The sequence below is a fragment of the Onthophagus taurus genome, chromosome 1, assembly GCF_036711975.1.
Source record: "Onthophagus taurus isolate NC chromosome 1, IU_Otau_3.0, whole genome shotgun sequence".
NCBI classification, from domain to species: Eukaryota; Metazoa; Arthropoda; class Insecta; order Coleoptera; family Scarabaeidae; genus Onthophagus; species Onthophagus taurus.
The window spans coordinates 39290902-39311169 of NC_091966.1; the positions used below are offsets into that span (position 1 = coordinate 39290902).

The following is a 20268-nucleotide window of genomic DNA, read 5'->3' on the forward strand; positions in this document are numbered from 1 at the left end:
AAATAACTCGAAAACGAAAAATGCTTGGTACTAATAACATTTATCAAAGTCACCATATTTTTTCGCATATAATTGGAGTTACTTGTCATTACCAGTCATAATTCAATGGAGACATGGTTGATATGATCTTCTGAATATTATCCTAAAAATCATATCTGGAAAAAACAGAAGTCTTGGTGACATTTAAATCCCAATATGATTTTTGCTAGAATCAGATTTCTTTACCATCGTTAACAAAACTTCCACAGATTTTCAAAATGCTTCTTGCATCATATCTTGCTGCCTGTCTTTTAATGACATTATATTTTAGATTAATCTTTGGAATAATAACCACAGATAATATACATTGTTACTTATTGATTTAATTCTTATAACTCTTTTTCGAAGTCAAGTCGTATGTTGACTTGACTTCGAAAAACACGTTATTGATGACATCATTAGGAGGATTTTTCGAAAGCTTTTGAAACGTTGCATCATAAGATTTTTTTCTATTGCTGTAAATCTTTTCAAAAATTACTTTGTTGTTCATTTACAATTCGTAAATTCGAGTGGGAACTCCAAGACAATTTCTATTGTTTCGGGTTACCTTCAGAAATCTATTCTTTACTTAATTTAAAAGTTTAGCATAACCGCACAAAAAAGTCATTAGTGGACATCTACAACGCGTATGTACAAAAATTAAGCTCCTCTACAACTGTTGAGGAGCTTTTCTTATATTATGTTACTTACACAATATCGTGTTGTTTTAAACCGGAAGATGTTTTTAAAATGACATTAAAAGATTGAAACTTGCTCGTGATGTTTGGGTCATAGTTATACAACAAAAATCTTTTATTCAATTTAGTTTAAAATCGCTTTTCTACATACAAGTTTTGAAACATCCTGGAGAAACCAGAAAAGTTAGACGATTTAAAACAGTTTTTCGTTTAAACCACTGATATATTCAACTGGTGTGAAGTTATCCATAAATCCCAGCAATAAACTTAAAACATTAATAATTCCGTAACCAATACGATTTGGGTAACCAAATTTCACACACAGGTCACTCTTACCCTCAAGAACAGCTAACCACCCCCATTTGGTAAAAAAAAAATTTTTCAACCCTCACCCCCGAAAAAGGGATGTTTTCGCCCTGATGGGCACCTTCGAATTAAACGAAATTCTACCACATAATAGAACACACTTCTAAGTATTTTTATCAATTTTCAAAACACCGTAAGCCCTAACGGTTTTCGAGAAAAAAAATCAGTATTATAAACCGCGGATGGGACTTTAGGGGTGAATTTGACCCCGTTGGGCACCTCCAAAATTGACGAAATTTTAGGATGATTTAGAGGATGCCTTTAGCGATTGAAATCAACCATCCAAACACCGTAATGTATTACGGTTTCCGAGAAAAAAAATCTGTTATTAGACACTATAGGTATACAGCGCGGCGCGGACTTTGGGGGTGAATTTGACCCCGTTGGGCACCTCCAAAATTGACGAAATTTTAGGATGATTTAGAGGATGCCTTTAGCGATTGAAATCAACCATCCAAACACCGTAATGTATTACGGTTTCCGAGAAAAAAAATCTGTTATTAGACACTATAGGTATACAGCGCGGCGCGGACTTTGGGGGTGAATTTGACCCCGTTGGGCACCTCCAAAATTGACGAAATTTTAGGATGATTTAGAGGATGCCTTTAGCGATTGAAATCAACCATCCAAACACCGTAATGTATTACGGTTTCCGAGAAAAAAAATCTGTTATTAGACACTATAGGTATACAGCGCGGCGCGGACTTTGGGGGTGAATTTGACCTCGTTGGGCACCTCCAAAATTGACGAAATTTTAGGATGATTTAGAGGATGCCTTTAGCGATTGAAATCAACCATCCAAACACCGTAATGTATTACGGTTTCCGAGAAAAAAAATCTGTTATTAGACACTATCGGTATACAGCGCGGCGCGGACTTTGGGGGTGAATTTGACCCCGTTGGGCACCTCCAAAATTGATGAAATTTTAGGATGATTTAGAGGATGCCTTTAGCGATTGAAATCAACCATCCAAACACCGTAATGTATTACGGTTTCCGAGAAAAAAAATCTGTTATTAGACACTATAGGTATACAGCGCGGCGCGGACTTTGGGGGTGAATTTGACCCCGTTGGGCACCTCCAAAATTGATGAAATTTTAGGATGATTTAGAGGATGCCTTTAGCGATTGAAATCAACCATCCAAACACCGTAATGTATTACGGTTTCCGAGAAAAAAAATCTGTTATTAGACACTATAGGTATACAGCGCGGCGCGGACTTTGGGGGTGAATTCGACCCCGTTGGGCACCTCCAAAATTGACGAAATTTTAGGATGATTTAGAGGATGCCTTTAGCGATTGAAATCAACCATCCAAACACCGTAATGTATTACGGTTTCCGAGAAAAAAAATCTGTTATTAGACACTATAGGTATACAGCGCGGCGCGGTTTTTGGGGGTGAATTTGACCCCGTTGGGCACCTCCAAAATTGACGAAATTTTAGGATGATTTAGAGGATGCCTTTAGCGATTGAAATCAACCATCCAAACACCGTAATGTATTACGGTTTCCGAGAAAAAAAATCTGTTATTAGACACTATCGGTATACAGCGCGGCGCGGACTTTGGGGGTGAATTTGACCCCGTTGGGCACCTCCAAAATTGACGAAATTTTAGGATGATTTAGAGGATGCCTTTAGCGATTGAAATCAACCATCCAAACACCGTAATGTATTACGGTTTCCGAGAAAAAAAATCTGTTATTAGACACTATAGGTATACAGCGCGGCGCGGACTTTGGGGGTGAATTTGACCTCGTTGGGCACCTCCAAAATTGACGAAATTTTAGGATGATTTAGAGGATGCCTTTAGCGATTGAAATCAACCATCCAAACACCGTAATGTATTACGGTTTCCGAGAAAAAAAATCTGTTATTAGACACTATCGGTATACAGCGCGGCGCGGACTTTGGGGGTGAATTTGACCCCGTTGGGCACCTCCAAAATTGATGAAATTTTAGGATGATTTAGAGGATGCCTTTAGCGATTGAAATCAACCATCCAAACACCGTAATGTATTACGGTTTCCGAGAAAAAAAATCTGTTATTAGACACTATAGGTATACAGCGCGGCGCGGACTTTGGGGGTGAATTTGACCCCGTTGGGCACCTCCAAAATTGATGAAATTTTAGGATGATTTAGAGGATGCCTTTAGCGATTGAAATCAACCATCCAAACACCGTAATGTATTACGGTTTCCGAGAAAAAAAATCTGTTATTAGACACTATAGGTATACAGCGCGGCGCGGACTTTGGGGGTGAATTCGACCCCGTTGGGCACCTCCAAAATTGACGAAATTTTAGGATGATTTAGAGGATGCCTTTAGCGATTGAAATCAACCATCCAAACACCGTAATGTATTACGGTTTCCGAGAAAAAAAATCTGTTATTAGACACTATAGGTATACAGCGCGGCGCGGTTTTTGGGGGTGAATTTGACCCCGTTGGGCACCTCCAAAATTGACGAAATTTTAGGATGATTTAGAGGATGCCTTTAGCGATTGAAATCAACCATCCAAACACCGTAATGTATTACGGTTTCCGAGAAAAAAAATCTGTTATTAGACACTATCGGTATACAGCGCGGCGCGGACTTTGGGGGTGAATTTGACCCCGTTGGGCACCTCCAAAATTGATGAAATTTTAGGATGATTTAGAGGATGCCTTTAGCGATTGAAATCAACCATCCAAACACCGTAATGTATTACGGTTTCCGAGAAAAAAAATCTGTTATTAGACACTATAGGTATACAGCGCGGCGCGGACTTTGGGGGTGAATTTGACCCCGTTGGGCACCTCCAAAATTGATGAAATTTTAGGATGATTTAGAGGATGCCTTTAGCGATTGAAATCAACCATCCAAACACCGTAATGTATTACGGTTTCCGAGAAAAAAAATCTGTTATTAGACACTATAGGTATACAGCGCGGCGCGGACTTTGGGGGTGAATTTGACCCCGTTGGGCACCTCCAAAATTGATGAAATTTTAGGATGATTTAGAGGATGCCTTTAGCGATTGAAATCAACCATCCAAACACCGTAATGTATTACGGTTTCCGAGAAAAAAAATCTGTTATTAGACACTATAGGTATACAGCGCGGCGCGGACTTTGGGGGTGAATTTGACCCCGTTGGGCACCTCCAAAATTGATGAAATTTTAGGATGATTTAGAGGATGCCTTTAGCGATTGAAATCAACCATCCAAACACCGTAATGTATTACGGTTTCCGAGAAAAAAAATCTGTTATTAGACACTATAGGTATACAGCGCGGCGCGGACTTTGGGGGTGAATTTGACCCCGTTGGGCACCTCCAAAATTGATGAAATTTTAGGATGATTTAGAGGATGCCTTTAGCGATTGAAATCAACCATCCAAACACCGTAATGTATTACGGTTTCCGAGAAAAAAAATCTGTTATTAGACACTATAGGTATACAGCGCGGCGCGGACTTTGGGGGTGAATTTGACCCCGTTGGGCACCTCCAAAATTGATGAAATTTTAGGATGATTTAGAGGATGCCTTTAGCGATTGAAATCAACCATCCAAACACCGTAATGTATTACGGTTTCCGAGAAAAAAAATCTGTTATTAGACACTATAGGTATACAGCGCGGCGCGGACTTTGGGGGTGAATTTGACCCCGTTGGGCACCTCCAAAATTGATGAAATTTTAGGATGATTTGGAGAGTGGATTTTTGATAGAAAAAAAAACTTTTGATAAAGAATGAAATTTATTATATTAATGGTCTGTTTTACTTATAATTAAATTGTGTAATGGATTGAGAATATTATTATAATTAGTTGCTACCGCGTTCCAAACCGCTTCCAATCCTTGTTCATTTAAGTGAATGCCATCCCTGTGTAGAAATTTGTATTAAACACATAAGAAAAGAAAAATTTTCACGTTGTGTTACCCTTCCATCATGTTTCTGTTAACAATTGCTTCAATGTCGGTACAATTGATTTGCTTTTCAGCACAAAACCGTCGAATGTAATGATTGATTTCCTATAAAGGCATAGAGAGTATTTATTTATAGCATGACATAGAAATTATAATATCTTACGTTCACAGACTCGAAGTTTTTGCAGGGAGGAATTGTGCAAATTTGTATTCCTTTAGGATTTAAAGAAAGAAGGAAGCGGAAGAGGTGAGAATATTGGGACTTTAGTTGGGATGGTGATGTTTTGTGGAGTATATCGTTAGTTCCTATCATTATAACGATATGTCGTTCAACAATATCTCCACAAAACCAAGGGGAACATGTTTTTGGAATACACTTTGCGCGCCGCAAAAGTTTTAGTATTGTTTGACCGCCTACTGCTAAGTCGAGGAAATATTTTCCGTTGCTTGTCCGTTTTGATTGTCGTCCTAAAAATATATACCATTAGTAGGAATTAACTTCATATCTGTTAAAACAAATACTTACTTTGTATAGTACGTAGCATTCGGCAAAAATTACTATCGCCCAAAAACAGTAATTTCGTCGGCATCTTCGCTGGTCACTGGTTTTAATAAGAGATAAACAGAACAACTGATCTCTGCAATAGCTGAGGAACCTTTATATATTATTAAGTTCTTACCTGTGTTACAGTAATATCGATGGCTATGATTGGTCAAAGCCGGTGTAAGTGTACTTACAATGCACTAACTCGTAAGCCACGTACCTGCTTAAGTGACCTTTTTACTGAAAAGAAGTTAAAAAGGAATTCCCTGTACATTTATTAACATCAAAAATAAGTTTCTGAATATCACTATTTCTTTATTAACTTCGCGCTTCTAAATGAAGACGTCGTTACCTCGCCAAATATTAATATATATATATTATATATTTAATTAAATATAACTATATTTGTAATTTATAATTTATATTATATATAAATATAATAACTTATTTATACACAATATATTATATACACAAAAATATTAACGAAAATATCGAAGCAGATTGATTCTAAAAAGAACCGATAAAATATCCATAAAGCGCGAACTACAGCAAAATATATCAACTAGTGATCTCCGTCCCCAATAGAATAGTTTAAGCACATTTATAAGTTTACTCCTCACCCTTCTGGCAAAATCTAAAAAAAAACAAAGGCGCTCTAAAACAACGCCGAATAAGTCGGCAACTATTTTCCCGGAATGCACTTACAATGCAAAAAATATGGACATATTTTTTCCTTAATACCTGCGCCTTTTGTAACTGCACGTGGCGGAGTTCTTACCCTTTGTCAGTAACGACTAAAAGCACATAAAACTACAAAATGCCTTTCTTAACAAAATTTATTTTTTCCATGAAATATTAAGAGTTTCGCAGTTTTCATAATCTATTAAAATCGCTAAAGGCACCTGCTATCTGGTCTACATACGTGTACAATTTAATAACAAATTTTTTTCTCTGAAGCCGTTAAGGGTTACGGTGTCTTGACGGTCGATTTAAATCGCTAAAGGCATCCTCTAAATCATCCTAAAATTTCATCAATTTTGGAGGTGCCCAACGGGGTCAAATTCACCCCCAAAGTCCGCGCCGCGCTGTATACCGATAGTGTCTAATAACAAATTTTTTTTCTCGGAAACCGTTATACCTTACGGTGTTTGGATGGTCGTTTTAAATCGCTAAAGGCATCCTCTAAATCATCCTAAAATTTCGTCAATTTTGGAGGTGCCCAACGGGGTCAAATTCACCCCCAAAGTCGACGCCGCGCTGTATACCTATAGTCTAATAACAAATTTTTTTTCTCGGAAACCGTTATACCTTACGGTGTTTGGATGGTCGATTTAAATCGCTAAAGGCATCCTCTAAATCATCCTAAAATTTCGTCAATTTTGGAGGTGCCCAACGGGGTCAAATTCACCCCCAAAGTCCGCGCCGCGCTGTATACCTATAGTGTCTAATAACACATTTTTTTTCTCGGAAACCGTAATACATTACGGTGTTTGGATGGTTGATTTCAATCGCTAAAGGCATCCTCTAAATCATCCTAAAATTTCGTCAATTTTGGAGGTGCCCAACGGGGTCAAATTCACCCCCAAAGTCCGCGCCGCGCTGTATACCTATAGTGTCTAATAACAGATTTTTTTTCTCGGAAACCGTAATACATTACGGTGTTTGGATGGTTGATTTCAATCGCTAAAGGCATCCTCTAAATCATCCTAAAATTTCGTCAATTTTGGAGGTGCCCAACGGGGTCAAATTCACCCCCAAAGACCGCGCCGCGCTGTATACCTATAGTGTCTAATAACAGATTTTTTTTCTCGGAAACCGTAATACATTACGGTGTTTGGATGGTTGATTTCAATCGCTAAAGGCATCCTCTAAATCATCCTAAAATTTCGTCAATTTTGGAGGTGCCCAACGGGGTCAAATTCACCCCCAAAGTCCGCTCCGCGCTGTATACCTATAGTGTCTAATAACACATTTTTTTTCTCGGAAACCGTAATACATTACGGTGTTTGGATGGTTGATTTCAATCGCTAAAGGCATCCTCTAAATCATCCTAAAATTTCATCAATTTTGGAGGTGCCCAACGGGGTCAAATTCACCCCCAAAGTCCGCGCCGCGCTGTATACCTATAGTGTCTAATAACAGATTTTTTTTCTCGGAAACCGTAATACATTACGGTGTTTGGATGGTTGATTTCAATCGCTAAAGGCATCCTCTAAATCATCCTATAATTTCGTCAATTTTGGAGGTGCCCAACGGGGTCAAATTCACCCCCAAAGTCCGCGCCGCGCTGTATACCTATAGTGTCTAATAACAGATTTTTTTTCTCGGAAACCGTAATACATTACGGTGTTTGGATGGTTGATTTCAATCGCTAAAGGCATCCTCTAAATCATCCTAAAATTTCGTCAATTTTGGAGGTGCCCAACGGGGTCAAATTCACCCCCAAAGACCGCGCCGCGCTGTATACCTATAGTGTCTAATAACAGATTTTTTTTCTCGGAAACCGTAATACATTACGGTGTTTGGATGGTTGATTTCAATCGCTAAAGGCATCCTCTAAATCATCCTAAAATTTCGTCAATTTTGGAGGTGCCCAACGGGGTCAAATTCACCCCCAAAGTCCGCTCCGCGCTGTATACCTATAGTGTCTAATAACACATTTTTTTTCTCGGAAACCGTAATACATTACGGTGTTTGGATGGTTGATTTCAATCGCTAAAGGCATCCTCTAAATCATCCTAAAATTTCATCAATTTTGGAGGTGCCCAACGGGGTCAAATTCACCCCCAAAGTCCGCGCCGCGCTGTATACCTATAGTGTCTAATAACAGATTTTTTTTCTCGGAAACCGTAATACATTACGGTGTTTGGATGGTTGATTTCAATCGCTAAAGGCATCCTCTAAATCATCCTAAAATTTCATCAATTTTGGAGGTGCCCAACGGGGTCAAATTCACCCCTAAAGTCCCATCCGCGGTTTATAAGAATGATTTTTTTTCTCGAAAACCGTTAGGGCTTACGGTGTTTTGAAAATTGATAAAAATACTTAGAACTGTGTTCTATTATGTGGTAGAATTTGGTTTAATTCGAAGGTGCCCATCAGGGCGAAAACATCCCTTTTTCGGGGGTGGGGGTTGAAACAAATTTTTTTTACCAAATGGGGGTGGTAAGCTGTTCTTGAGGGTAAGAGTGACCTCTGTGTGAAATTTGGTTACCCAAATCGTATTAGTTACGGAATTATTAATGTTTTAAGTTTATTGCTGGGATTTATGGATAACTTCACACCAGTATATATTCAGTATTCTTCCCACATAATTTTTTGTTTTAAACGTTACCAATTATTTTCTTTGATCCGTTTCCATTTTCAAACATCCGTTGAATAAAATAAATTAATATTTACCACGAATGAAAGCAGACGTTAAAAATGGAAAACCAAACGAACAATACGATTTTTTTACGGCATTGCTTTGCACACAATTACAATCAATCAAGGTATATATTGAATTACATAGAAAACGTACATCGATAGTTTATTTATATTTTTGCTATCGAACGCTTAACCTTTGGAACGACTACGATATCATAGCGACATTCTAAATCAACACGTTTATCATGTTGTATTGATAGCTCATACATTGTAGTCTTGAATTAAATCTAAACTTGGTTATTATTATTATTATATGAGTATTTAATTCATTAATAATTTGAACGATACGCAAACAAATCATATAGTCGTTAGTGTCAATGTTAAAGTTTCTCCTTGTTCGAAGGAAATTTAGTATGGAAAATCACTGTGGGAAATCTATTCAGAACCGGAGAGAAGTTCGTGATATAAATTATCGTTACGTGAAACGCAAATTTAATGATAACGTTGCGTGGGAAATATTATTTCTAACTTAAGAATGAAACTTCTAAAAATCAATCTTAATTAAATTAATAATAGTTGCGATTATTAAAAGGTTAAAAAGATTATGTTTGTAGAATTATTTACTCGATAATATGTTGTCTGAGGAGTGCCAAACTGGCAATAATAACATTACATACATGAAGCGGGACCAAAATACAAACTAAAACTGCGTCCCAATCAGGTTGTTTTTAGTTTTACGTCCTAGGCCAAGTATTTCAACGATGAACGTTGACTATGTTATGAATTTGTGGAAATGAGACGTAAAAGCAAATCGTAAATAAATCGTTTAAAAACACGAAATAAAGTAGTAGTAATTGAGATTACACAAATTAAAAAGTTTTCAAAACAACCAACCATGTTAATAAGTAGTTTTTTTAACTTATTATTTAATTAAACTCCTTAGCCTTATAATCAAATAAACATTCGCAAAAAAATATAATAAAACGCTATCTTTATGTTAATAACACGAGATAACGAAATAATTAACAATCTTTATTTTGTTGCAATTAAATAAAATCAAAACGGCATTCATTTAATAACTAAAATCAAAATTAGCGTGGAGGTCTACACTCAATGATTCGGATAAAAAATCATGGAGTGTAAAAAAGCACTTAAATTTTCCTATGAAATGAATGAATAGGAAGCTTTTAGATTCGCTGACAATGTTGGCATCGCGTTTTGCGGATATACTGAAAAGAGACAGAATTAGTTAACAAATTTCCTTTCAAGATTCAAAAAGGAAGTAATTCAAGAGAAGTTTTAAAACGCATGTCGCCATCATATCTGAGCATTTGAGGAAGTTCTGCAATGAAAACTAATGGGAGAAGTTAATTCATGCTTGAGGGAATTTCTAAGGAATGGGAAACCTGGTAACAGTAAAATAAAATATCTTTCATCTACAACCTGTAAGATCAGCTAAATATTTCTTTATAATTATGGATTCAACACTTACCGCTTCATATATAGATTAGTTGTGGGTTTCCATGAGGGTGGGTCGATGTATGTGGTGATATAAGTCTTCTCTATACACAGGGTGAGTTGGAAAGTATGGGAAATCCCAGAACAGAATCACTAAGGCCCACTTTTACCACCTCTTGATAAATTTATCCGATAGATAAATCCAGCTCTTAGCCAATGAGAGCGCTTAAAACCGTCGTAACCATGGCAACTATCCTCTAGATCAGTGGTTCTCAAACTATGGTACGTGAGAAGTTCTCAAGGGGTACGCAAAACAGTTTATATTTGCATTATCATTATTGTTTTTTTTTGTTCAGTGGTACTACCTGATTTTTAAAATAGCCTTAGTGGTACGCAAGGATATAAGTTTGAGAACCGCTGCTCTAGATAGTTTATCAGGAGGATGGTAAAAGTGTAGCTAAATATGTTACTTGATATAACTAGAAGCTGTGCGACTAACGGCCGAAGCTCTATAATTAATACCGCATTAATTCTAAAGTAGTCAACACAATAGCCAAGGTTGTTTGCGGCCGAGACTCGACAAGTAAGACCATAAGTTACTATAACACCATATCGATTCAAAAACTATCAACATTCAACGACATTAATATTAATTAAGACGAGGCGCTACATCAATACCATATCGATTTAAAAACTACCAACATTCAATGACGTCAAGAGTAATTAAGCCGAGGTTGCTTGCGGCCGAGGTTCTACATCTATACCATATCGATTCAAAAACTGCCAGCATTCAACGATATTTAAAATTAATTAAGCCGAGGTCGCTTGCAGCCGAGGCACTACATCAATTCTACATCAATATAAAAACCAAACCGCATTGAACGATGTTAACTGTAATTAATTAAGCCTAGGTAAACTTGCGGCCGAAGCGCTACATCGATCGTACTATCGTATATACCATATCAATATAAAACTTGAGTCATCTTCAAAGTTTCAAAGGTAATAACGCCGAGGTCGCTTGCGGACAAGGCGCTACATCAATACAAAAACTAGACAATTTAATTTTTCTTGTTAATGTATAGCCTCGGCCGCAAGCGACCTCGGCTTAATTAGGCTTGATATTATGATGAGATAATTAGATGTAATACGTAGATTACTTAAGCCTAAATTGCTTGCGGGCGAGACACTATTTCAAAACAAAAATTAAGTACCTATAGCCTGTCAATCTTAAAAATTGTTTTGGTTTTCTCTTGATGTATTTCCAAAAAAATTCTAAAAGTATTCAGGTATTGTATTTGACCATATTTTGTACTACAATATGTTATTTTTAACAAATTTTTCTGTCAGGGTTCTTTGTTAGTGCATATAGTATGTTAGCAGTACAGGTAAACGTCGTTTTGCGCCGGTTCGATTTACACCGATTCACAATTACGCCGGTTGGTGCCCGCCTGGGATTCCCCGGTTCGCCCGACATCAGACGACAGTAGGCAAAGAATTTTCAATTTCTAGTTTCATTATGGACGACAATAGTGATTCAGAACCTAAACATTGTGCGAAAAAAGCACGAAAAGCAATAAGCCTGGAGACAATTACAAAATAGACGTAATTACACGCATTGAAGATGGCCAAACCCGACCTTTTGTCTGCAGAGCTCTAAAAAAAACACTGTGACAACAATTATGAAAAACGCTGAGAAAATAAAACATTCCACTCGACAGACAACGGCTATAAGTGTAAAGAACCTAACTTACAGCCACAACAAAAATATAGAGAAAATGGAAAAAAATGTTAGCATTGTGGGTTGATAATGCCAATCAAAAAAATATTCCTGTAACACGAGTAATCATATGCGAAAAAGAACTGTTAATTTTTCTGATTTGAACTTACAGTCAAAAGTTTAAAGAAATTTTGGAACAAAGGAGTTACCCTACAGATCTCATCTTCAATTTTGATGAAACAGGCGTCTATTGGCAGAAATAGCTAAATAATTTACGTGCTCTGTAACACAACCTCCGTTTTACAACCCATGGATCAGGGGGTAATTTCTACCTTTAAAGCGTATCATTTGCGGATAACATTAAAAGCACTGATTAAGGGCCACCTGTATATAGGATATGTATAAATAAACATGTTAGATTGTTCTTAGAATTTTGACATGGAACCTAACCTTATATCGTCCATTATATTTGTGTTCATTTTACGCCGATTTTGTTTACGCCGGTGTCTCTCAGAACAGAACCCTGGCGCAAAACGACGTTTACCTGTATTTATTTATCACTGTCAGTATTTAGACTCTTTTGCAAATATTTCTATACCACTGTTTGTGTTCTTCCCTTTGTACAGTACCTTTTGGCTGAGTTCTTTTTTAGTGTTATTTGTTTTGCTGTTTCAACAAACCCTCCTGCCAATATTTTCCATCAGCGTTAGTAACCAGACCTTATTTACAAAATTTTTTTCATCATGGGTACTTTCGCTTTTACACTGACACTTCAGTATCAATTTTTGTAGTTTTTCTACAAAAATATCAGAGTTTCCTGTTAGTAGCAACTGTTCCTTTCCTTCTACAATCATTTTTGACAGCGTTTCTTGTCCATTCTCTGTTTACACAAATCGAAATTGACAAATCCCTGTCAATCTTGATTTTCTTCTATTCCCATTTAACTCATTTACAGCGTTGCTTATAATTATTAATAAATTAAAGATTTCAAAATTAAATTAATTTGAGAGGAGTCCTAGTACATCCCGAGTCCTAGTACAGCCTGACGTCATGTTGTTTGTAACTAGTTTTTCTGTCAAGCTTCTTTGTTAGTGCTGGTTGTTCTTCTCTTTCTCACAACACTTTTTACAGTGTTTATTTATCGGTGTGAGTAATCTGACCTTTTTGCAAAACTTTCTGTACCAGTGTTGATGTTCTTCTCTCTGTACAAAACCTTTTTGTCAGTCTGAGTGTTTATGTCATTTTGCAAAATAACCCAATCAGTTGTTCTTGTTTATCTACAGACATTTTCTTCCTTATTTTTTACTTATTTTGCACTTTCAGCAAAGTCATCTGGTAATCTTTCTGTGTCAGTCTTGATTTTCTTCTAGTCTTTTTGACTTTCACAGAGGCTTTTTTATTCTCCATCACTTTTGGCAATATTCTTATCAGTATTAGTATATATTAAGTTCTATGTCAGAATTATTGTATTCTTATACAGAAGTTTTTGCCATTTATTATTCTATTAGTTGTTTCTCCCAAAAACATTTCCATAAACATTTTATTTTTTTTTATCTTCAGGAATACTTAATTAACTTTTTCAATACTAAATTACAATACTTTCTTTTTATATCTTTTGCATATTCAAAAAATGTAAAAACGAGATTTATTATTAACTCAAAGTAAACAATTATGCAAAAAGAAAAGTTATTCCGTTTTAAATTAAGAAATTAATTCAAATTTTAACCCGGTTTGTTACTACTCCCACCTCATTACCATAAAAATGGAAAATACTCCCGCGTAATTTTCATTCGCAATTTGCAGCAACAACAACAAAGAAACGACTAACAAACGAAAAGAATCGTTTGACCTCCGGCGTCGTCTCGTTTTAACTCGTTAATGCGATATTTAGAAAGGATTTTTCCATCTCGGGACTAATTATCGAGTCTATATTTAGACGATGCCGGTCGCGATCTAAACAACAAACGCAAATTGATTTACGTTCATAAACGATAATTTCATTTCTCCCTCTCCATTTTCCACCATATCTTTCTTAAATTATCGTGCAACCAACGCTATTTTGAATTATTTATGTTATGTATAAAATGAATGTATTGCTCCACTTAAAATAATTTGCGTCGAAATTGTCTGGCAATTGTATAAGGTGATTATTTTCCAAATATGAACTTACTACTATGTATGATTAAGGTTTATGAAAATTTTATTCAAAAAGAATATATTTGTTGATTGCAGAAATTTTTTTAAAATTTTATTTAGATTTTTTTTTGGAACTTATTTAAATCATCGCTAAATTTAATATCTTTATCACAAAATAAACCGTTTTATATCTACAGTTAAACATTTTTAAATTTAATACAAGTAAAACTTTGATATAACGGATTTCGGATAAAACGGACAAAATATTTTTAATACTATACTATTAATATTATCTATTTAATACTATTCTATATTCCCTGAGTTGTTTATACGTTGTATAAATCAAGGACGGTAGTTCTAGTTTTAATTGTTATTGAGTGCTAGATTTTTGTATATTATTATTGAACTAAAAGTGGAACTAATATCTCTTAATACGGCTAAACTCGAATATTTCTAGTTCTAGGTTTAATGCTAGTGTTAGTTTTAGTTGTTATTCGGCGTTAGATTATTAAATATTTTTCATTGAACTAAAAATAGAACTAACACTAGACCTAGAACTAGAATCATTCGGGTTTAGCCGTTTTTAGAGACGTGCGGCTAAACCCGAATATTTATAGTTCTAGGTCTAGTGTTAGTTCTAGTTTTAATTATTCTAAAGCGTTAGATTGTTGTATATTTTTATTGAAGTGAAAGTTGAACTAAAACTAGACCTCTTAATAGAATCTCAAGAGAATTGTGCTACATTCGAATTTGTGTGCATTAAAATTTTTCCAAAAAAGTTTTAATTAAATTAAATAAAATTTTTATTATTAGAATTCAATATCAAAGGTGAACAAACCGTTATTATCATTTTTTAACCTTGATTGAAACAAAATAATATATAATATATATTCTTTTTAATTTCCCACATTTATCTTAACAAGCACCGATTACTACTATATAAATATATTTTATGACATTTTCAAGTACTTAATTTTGCCCAAAAAAGGCGGATCTGCTGTCGAGGTCGTTTCACTTAAATTATCGAGACCAATCTGTAAATAATATCGTAAAGATAAAAAAAATCTGAAGCTATTTTTGGCGATTCTGAGAAAACATATTGAACCTGTTGATGAAACGACATGTTATTGCAATCGCAAACATATGATTTATTTAATTTGTTATTATATTTGGGTGACGTTTTTATTTATTTTTTTTAAATGAGAGATTTCCTTTTTAGTATGTCGTAAAACTTGATTTCCATATTAATTAAATACATAGAAAGGTAATTGTGTCACAATGCGAAGCTATGGCTCAATCAAGGCTGCGAAATCCTTTATTCAGGAAACGATTATTTTATGCGGTTTGTTTTAGTTGCTTGTTTATTTAGTTAATTGAATAAAAATGATGGGAAATTGAATTTAAAAAAAATAACGGAGTGGAAAGTATTGGAATAAATTAATTTCAATTTTAGCTCGATAAAAGCGAGCATTGGAAAATTTTTAAATTAACAGTAAGTACATAATAGTGAACAATAAAAACGACTTAAATTTATTAAGATGTTATTTTTAAAAACAAGTGTCGCATCATACGAATGGTATTTAGGTGGCTAAATAAATAAATTGGCGATTTCTTTGATTGGAATGTCATCATTAAGACTTTCTAAGGTGTAAAAGAATTTCCTTTTTTTATATTTATTTATTATTTGCTTTAATTTTATGACTTGATGGTTTTAAGATGCAATATTAATAAAAACTCGGTTTGGGAAAGTTCATTATTTTCTATTAATTAAAATTGTTTAATGAATTTGGTTTAAATTTGATATATTTCGTATATATCAATTGATTACACGTGGTATTATTTTTTTTAATTAAATGGTTTATAATACAATTTGTAACTTGATCATTGATCTTTATTGTATTATCACGTGTATTTTTGTGAACAATTTTAAGTTTCTTATCATGCCAAGTCTGTATGAAATTAAGTTTCTATCAAGTCTGCATTAAAACAGTATAAAAGTTGCAATAACACATCATTAACTCTGCTTTAACACTGCTATAACTCCTGGATGTGCATAAAGTCTTGCTTATAAAGGCAAATTTATGTAGAGTTAAACCTTTATCAAGATTGTATCATTTCACTATTCAGTCTAGAGTTATATGAAAAGATACCGATTCCCAGAGATGTTCCTGGAAGCTATTATTAGCACCTGGACCACAATACAAAAAACCGAGATACATCGAGTCAGTTATAATCTTACATCGGTGACAAAATATCTATCTCACAATCAGTCAAAGCAATGGAAGAATTTTAATAAAACACTGAAAACCATAAAGACAAATCAAAACAATCAATCATGTACATATACTGAAAGTAATATAAGCTATTCAGAACATTACCTCTATGCCATGATGAACAAAAACATTTGTGTTCTAAAGAAAACGCTCAAAGTTAAAGTGTATAGCTGTGTGTGTGTGTGTGAACCCAAGTCATACCAAAACTACAAGTTTTTTCCATGGTTGTGCATGGTTGGGTATGGTTGTTCATGGCCATTAATCCAGAACACATAACAATTCATAAACAATACTTGGAAATCACTTAATTCAAATAGTTGAGACACGAATGCATGGAACCACATGTTACCAAAATCCATAATCGAGCCTTCCAGTATAATCACATCAACTTAGGTTCCTAGAAAAATTCTTAGAAATTGTTATTAATCTCGAATCAGAATATAGAAACTTTATAGAAAACAACATAATCATTGTGGTTGTTGCAATTCCAGCATCAAAATTGCATTTAGACTCTGCATTTATGCTTTTATTAAGTCTACTTTAGATGTGTATCATCCGTGCATCAAGTCTCAATCAATTCTGTCTTCAAAACTGTGTTTAGGAGTGTAGATGCATTATGCTTTCAAGAAGTTTTAGATTTCTTGTCATTTCGGCATCAAGTTCCAATCAGTTTTGTTTGGAGACAATACATCATCAACTCTATTACACTTATGCTGTAAAGAAAACGCTCAAAGTTAAAGTGTATTGCAAAGGCATCAAACTTGTATAAACCCAAGTCATACCAAAAGTATAAGTTTTTCCCAAATCTTGATGAAAACGATAATAGGTACATAACCGGATCGACGGAAGATTTAATGATTAAAGAAATTTATCTCTGGGAAGCCACTTAATTCAAATAGTTGAGACATGAATGCATGGAAGTACATGTTACCAAAATCCGTAATCGAGCCTTCCAGTTGAACCACATTAACTTAGGTTCATAGAAAAATTCTTAGAAATTGTTATTAAGCTCGAACCAGAATATAGAAACTTTGTAGAAAATAACATAATCATTGTGGTTGTTGCAATTTCAGCATCAAAATTGCATTTAGACTCTGCATTTATGCTTTTATTAAGTCTACTTTAGATGTGTATCATCCGTGCATCAAGTCTCAATCAATTCTGTCTTCAAAACTGTGTTTAGGAGTGTAGATGCATTATGCTTTCAAGAAGTTTTAGATTTCTTGTCATTTCGGCATCAAGTTCCAATCAGTTTTGTTTGGAGACAATACATCATCAACTCTATTACACTTATGCTGTAAAGAAAACGCTCAAAGTTAAAGTGTATTGCAAAGGCATCAAACTTGTATAAACCCAAGTCATACCAAAAGTATAAGTTTTTCCCAAATCTTGATGAAAACGATAATAGGTACATAACCGGATCGACGGAAGATTTAATGATTAAAGAAATTTATCTCTGGGAAGCCACTTAATTCAAATAGTTGAGACATGAATGCATGGAAGTACATGTTACCAAAATCCGTAATCGAGCCTTCCAGTTGAACCACATTAACTTAGGTTCATAGAAAAATTCTTAGAAATTGTTATTAAGCTCGAACCAGAATATAGAAACTTTGTAGAAAATAACATAATCATTGTGGTTGTTGCAATTTCAGCATCAAAATTGCATTTAGACTCTGCATTTATGCTTTTATTAAGTCTACTTTAGATGTGTATCATCCGTGCATCAAGTCTCAATCAATTCTGTCTTCAAAACTGTGTTTAGGAGTGTAGATGCATTATGCTTTCAAGAAGTTTTAGATTTCTTGTCATTTCGGCATCAAGTTCCAATCAGTTTTGTTTGGAGACAATACATCATCAACTCTATTACACTTATGCTGTAAAGAAAACGCTCAAAATTAAAGTGTATTGCAAAGGCATCAAACTTGTATGAACCCAAGTCATACCAAAAGTATAAGTTTTTCCCAAATCTTGACGAAAACGATAATAGGTACATAACCGGATCGACGGAAGGTTTAATGATTAAAGAAATTTATCTCTGGGAAGCCACTTAACTCAAATAGTTGAGACTCGAATGCATGGAAGTACATGTTACCAAAATCCGTAATCGAGCCTTCCATTTGAATCACATCAACTTAGGTTCATAGAAAAATTCTTAGAAATTGTTATTAATCTCGAATCAGAATATAGAAACTTTATAGAAAACAACATAATCATTGTGGTTGTTGCAATTCCAGCATCAAAATTGCATTTAGACTCTGCATTTATGCTTTTATTAAGTCCACTTTAGATGTGTATCATCCGTGCATCAAGTCTCAATCAATTCTGTCTTCAAAACTGTGTTTAGGAATGTAGATGCATTATGCTTTCAATAAGCTTTAGATTTTTTGTCATCTCGGCATCAAGTTCCAATCAGTTTTGTTTGGAGACAATACATCATTAACTCTATTACACTTATGCTCTAAAGAAAACGCTCAAAGTTAAAGTGTATTGCAAAGGCATCAAACTTGTATGAACCCAAGTCATACCAAAAGTATAAGTTTTTCCCAAATCTTGACGAAAACGATGATAGGTACATAACCGGATCGACGGAAAGTTTAATGATTAAAGAAATTTATCTCTGGGAAGCCACTTAATTCAAATAGTTGAGACTCGAATGCATGGAAGTACATGTTACCAAAATCCGTAATCGAGCCTTCAAGTTGAACCACATTAACTTAGGTTCATAGAAAAATTCTTAGAAATTGTTATTAAGCTCGAACCAGAATATAGAAACTTTGTAGAAAATAACATAATCATTGTGGTTGTTGCAATTTCAGCATCAAAATTGCATTTATGCTTTTATTAAGTCTACTTTACATCTGTACCATCCGTGCATCAAGTCTCAATCAATTCTGTTTTCGAAACTGTGTTTAGGAGTGTAGATGTATTATGCTTTCAAGAAGTTTTAGATTTCTTATCATCTCGGCATCAAGTCCCAATCAGTTTTGTTTGGAGACAAAACATTATCAACTCTATTAGGATTTACCATGTTTCTATTAAGTGTCGTTTGCTCAAAGTCAAATCTACCAAGACTACATTCACTTAGTGCATCATATACATATACATATAGGATCTACAGCATCTAAGAATGCATCAAGACTCCTACATATTGCATACCTCTGTATAAAGTATATTCATTCAGAACTGCATCATATTTCTATAATCTGCAAATTTTTATTAAATCCTCATCATTCCTGCATCAAGCCTCCAGTAAGATTATATTGAGATAAGTCCATATCAAGTTTACATCATCTTTCATCGTCGAGATTTCCAGATTTAACTCAATTAATACTTGTTGTTCCGTTACTTCTTACTTTGGATTAAGTAAAAATCAGAATTGTTTGAAGACTGAATTGTCACCAACTCAAATAAATTTTCAGAAGGAAACTTTTTAAAAATCTTCAGGTTTCTAAGAAGTCCTTGCGAATTGAGATAATGAGAGTAAATACCCTATAACTTTTTTAGTAGTAATTTAGTAGTATTAACGCCAAAACATAGTATATTCAATAAAGAAAACCTGAAAAGTGGCATGATTTTACTATTATCCAGATTTATGTTGGTAGTATTGACATTTGACAATTCATATATAACCTAAAAGTATAAATTTGACATAAAAATACCAACCGCAACCTCCAACATTTGCAGAATGACAGATTAAAATATCAAATTTTCTATATAAGACTGTATTGATAGCAAATTAGAACTATTTTATGCCTATTATTAATTATTACTTTATTTTAA

At 34.5% G+C, this 20268-nt stretch overlaps 2 protein-coding genes across 3 annotated transcripts in view; one reads left to right on the forward strand and one right to left on the reverse strand.

Annotated features, from left to right (window-relative positions):
* LOC111416325 (E3 ubiquitin-protein ligase ZNRF1) overlaps positions 1-20268 on the forward strand; it is a 72230-nt gene that overhangs the window by 24346 nt on the left and 27616 nt on the right. The gene's annotated exons all lie outside the window — the stretch shown is intronic.
* Positions 4803-6587, reverse strand: LOC139432619 (uncharacterized). The gene is made up of 4 exons (XM_071201304.1): positions 5518-6587; positions 5155-5459; positions 5005-5096; positions 4803-4947 (listed from the first exon to the last, which is right to left on the reverse strand). Exons 1-4 carry the CDS (start codon positions 5579-5581, stop codon positions 4830-4832), a joined length of 579 nt encoding a protein of 192 aa, XP_071057405.1. The 5' UTR covers positions 5582-6587; the 3' UTR covers positions 4803-4829.

What these genes read in the sequence shown, in the direction of transcription:
- LOC139432619 (XM_071201304.1), bottom strand. Translation starts at nt 5,581, where the DNA reads ATGCCGACGAAATTACTGTTTTTGGGCGATAGTAATTTTTGCCGAATG. An exon ending in AAAACTTCGAGTCTGTGAAC is followed by an intron (nt 5,097 to 5,154) that starts GTAAGATATTAT and finishes ATGCCTTTATAG; the next exon opens with GAAATCAATCATTACATTCG. An exon ending in AACAGAAACATGATGGAAGG is followed by an intron (nt 4,948 to 5,004) that starts GTAACACAACGT and finishes ATTTCTACACAG; the next exon opens with GGATGGCATTCACTTAAATG.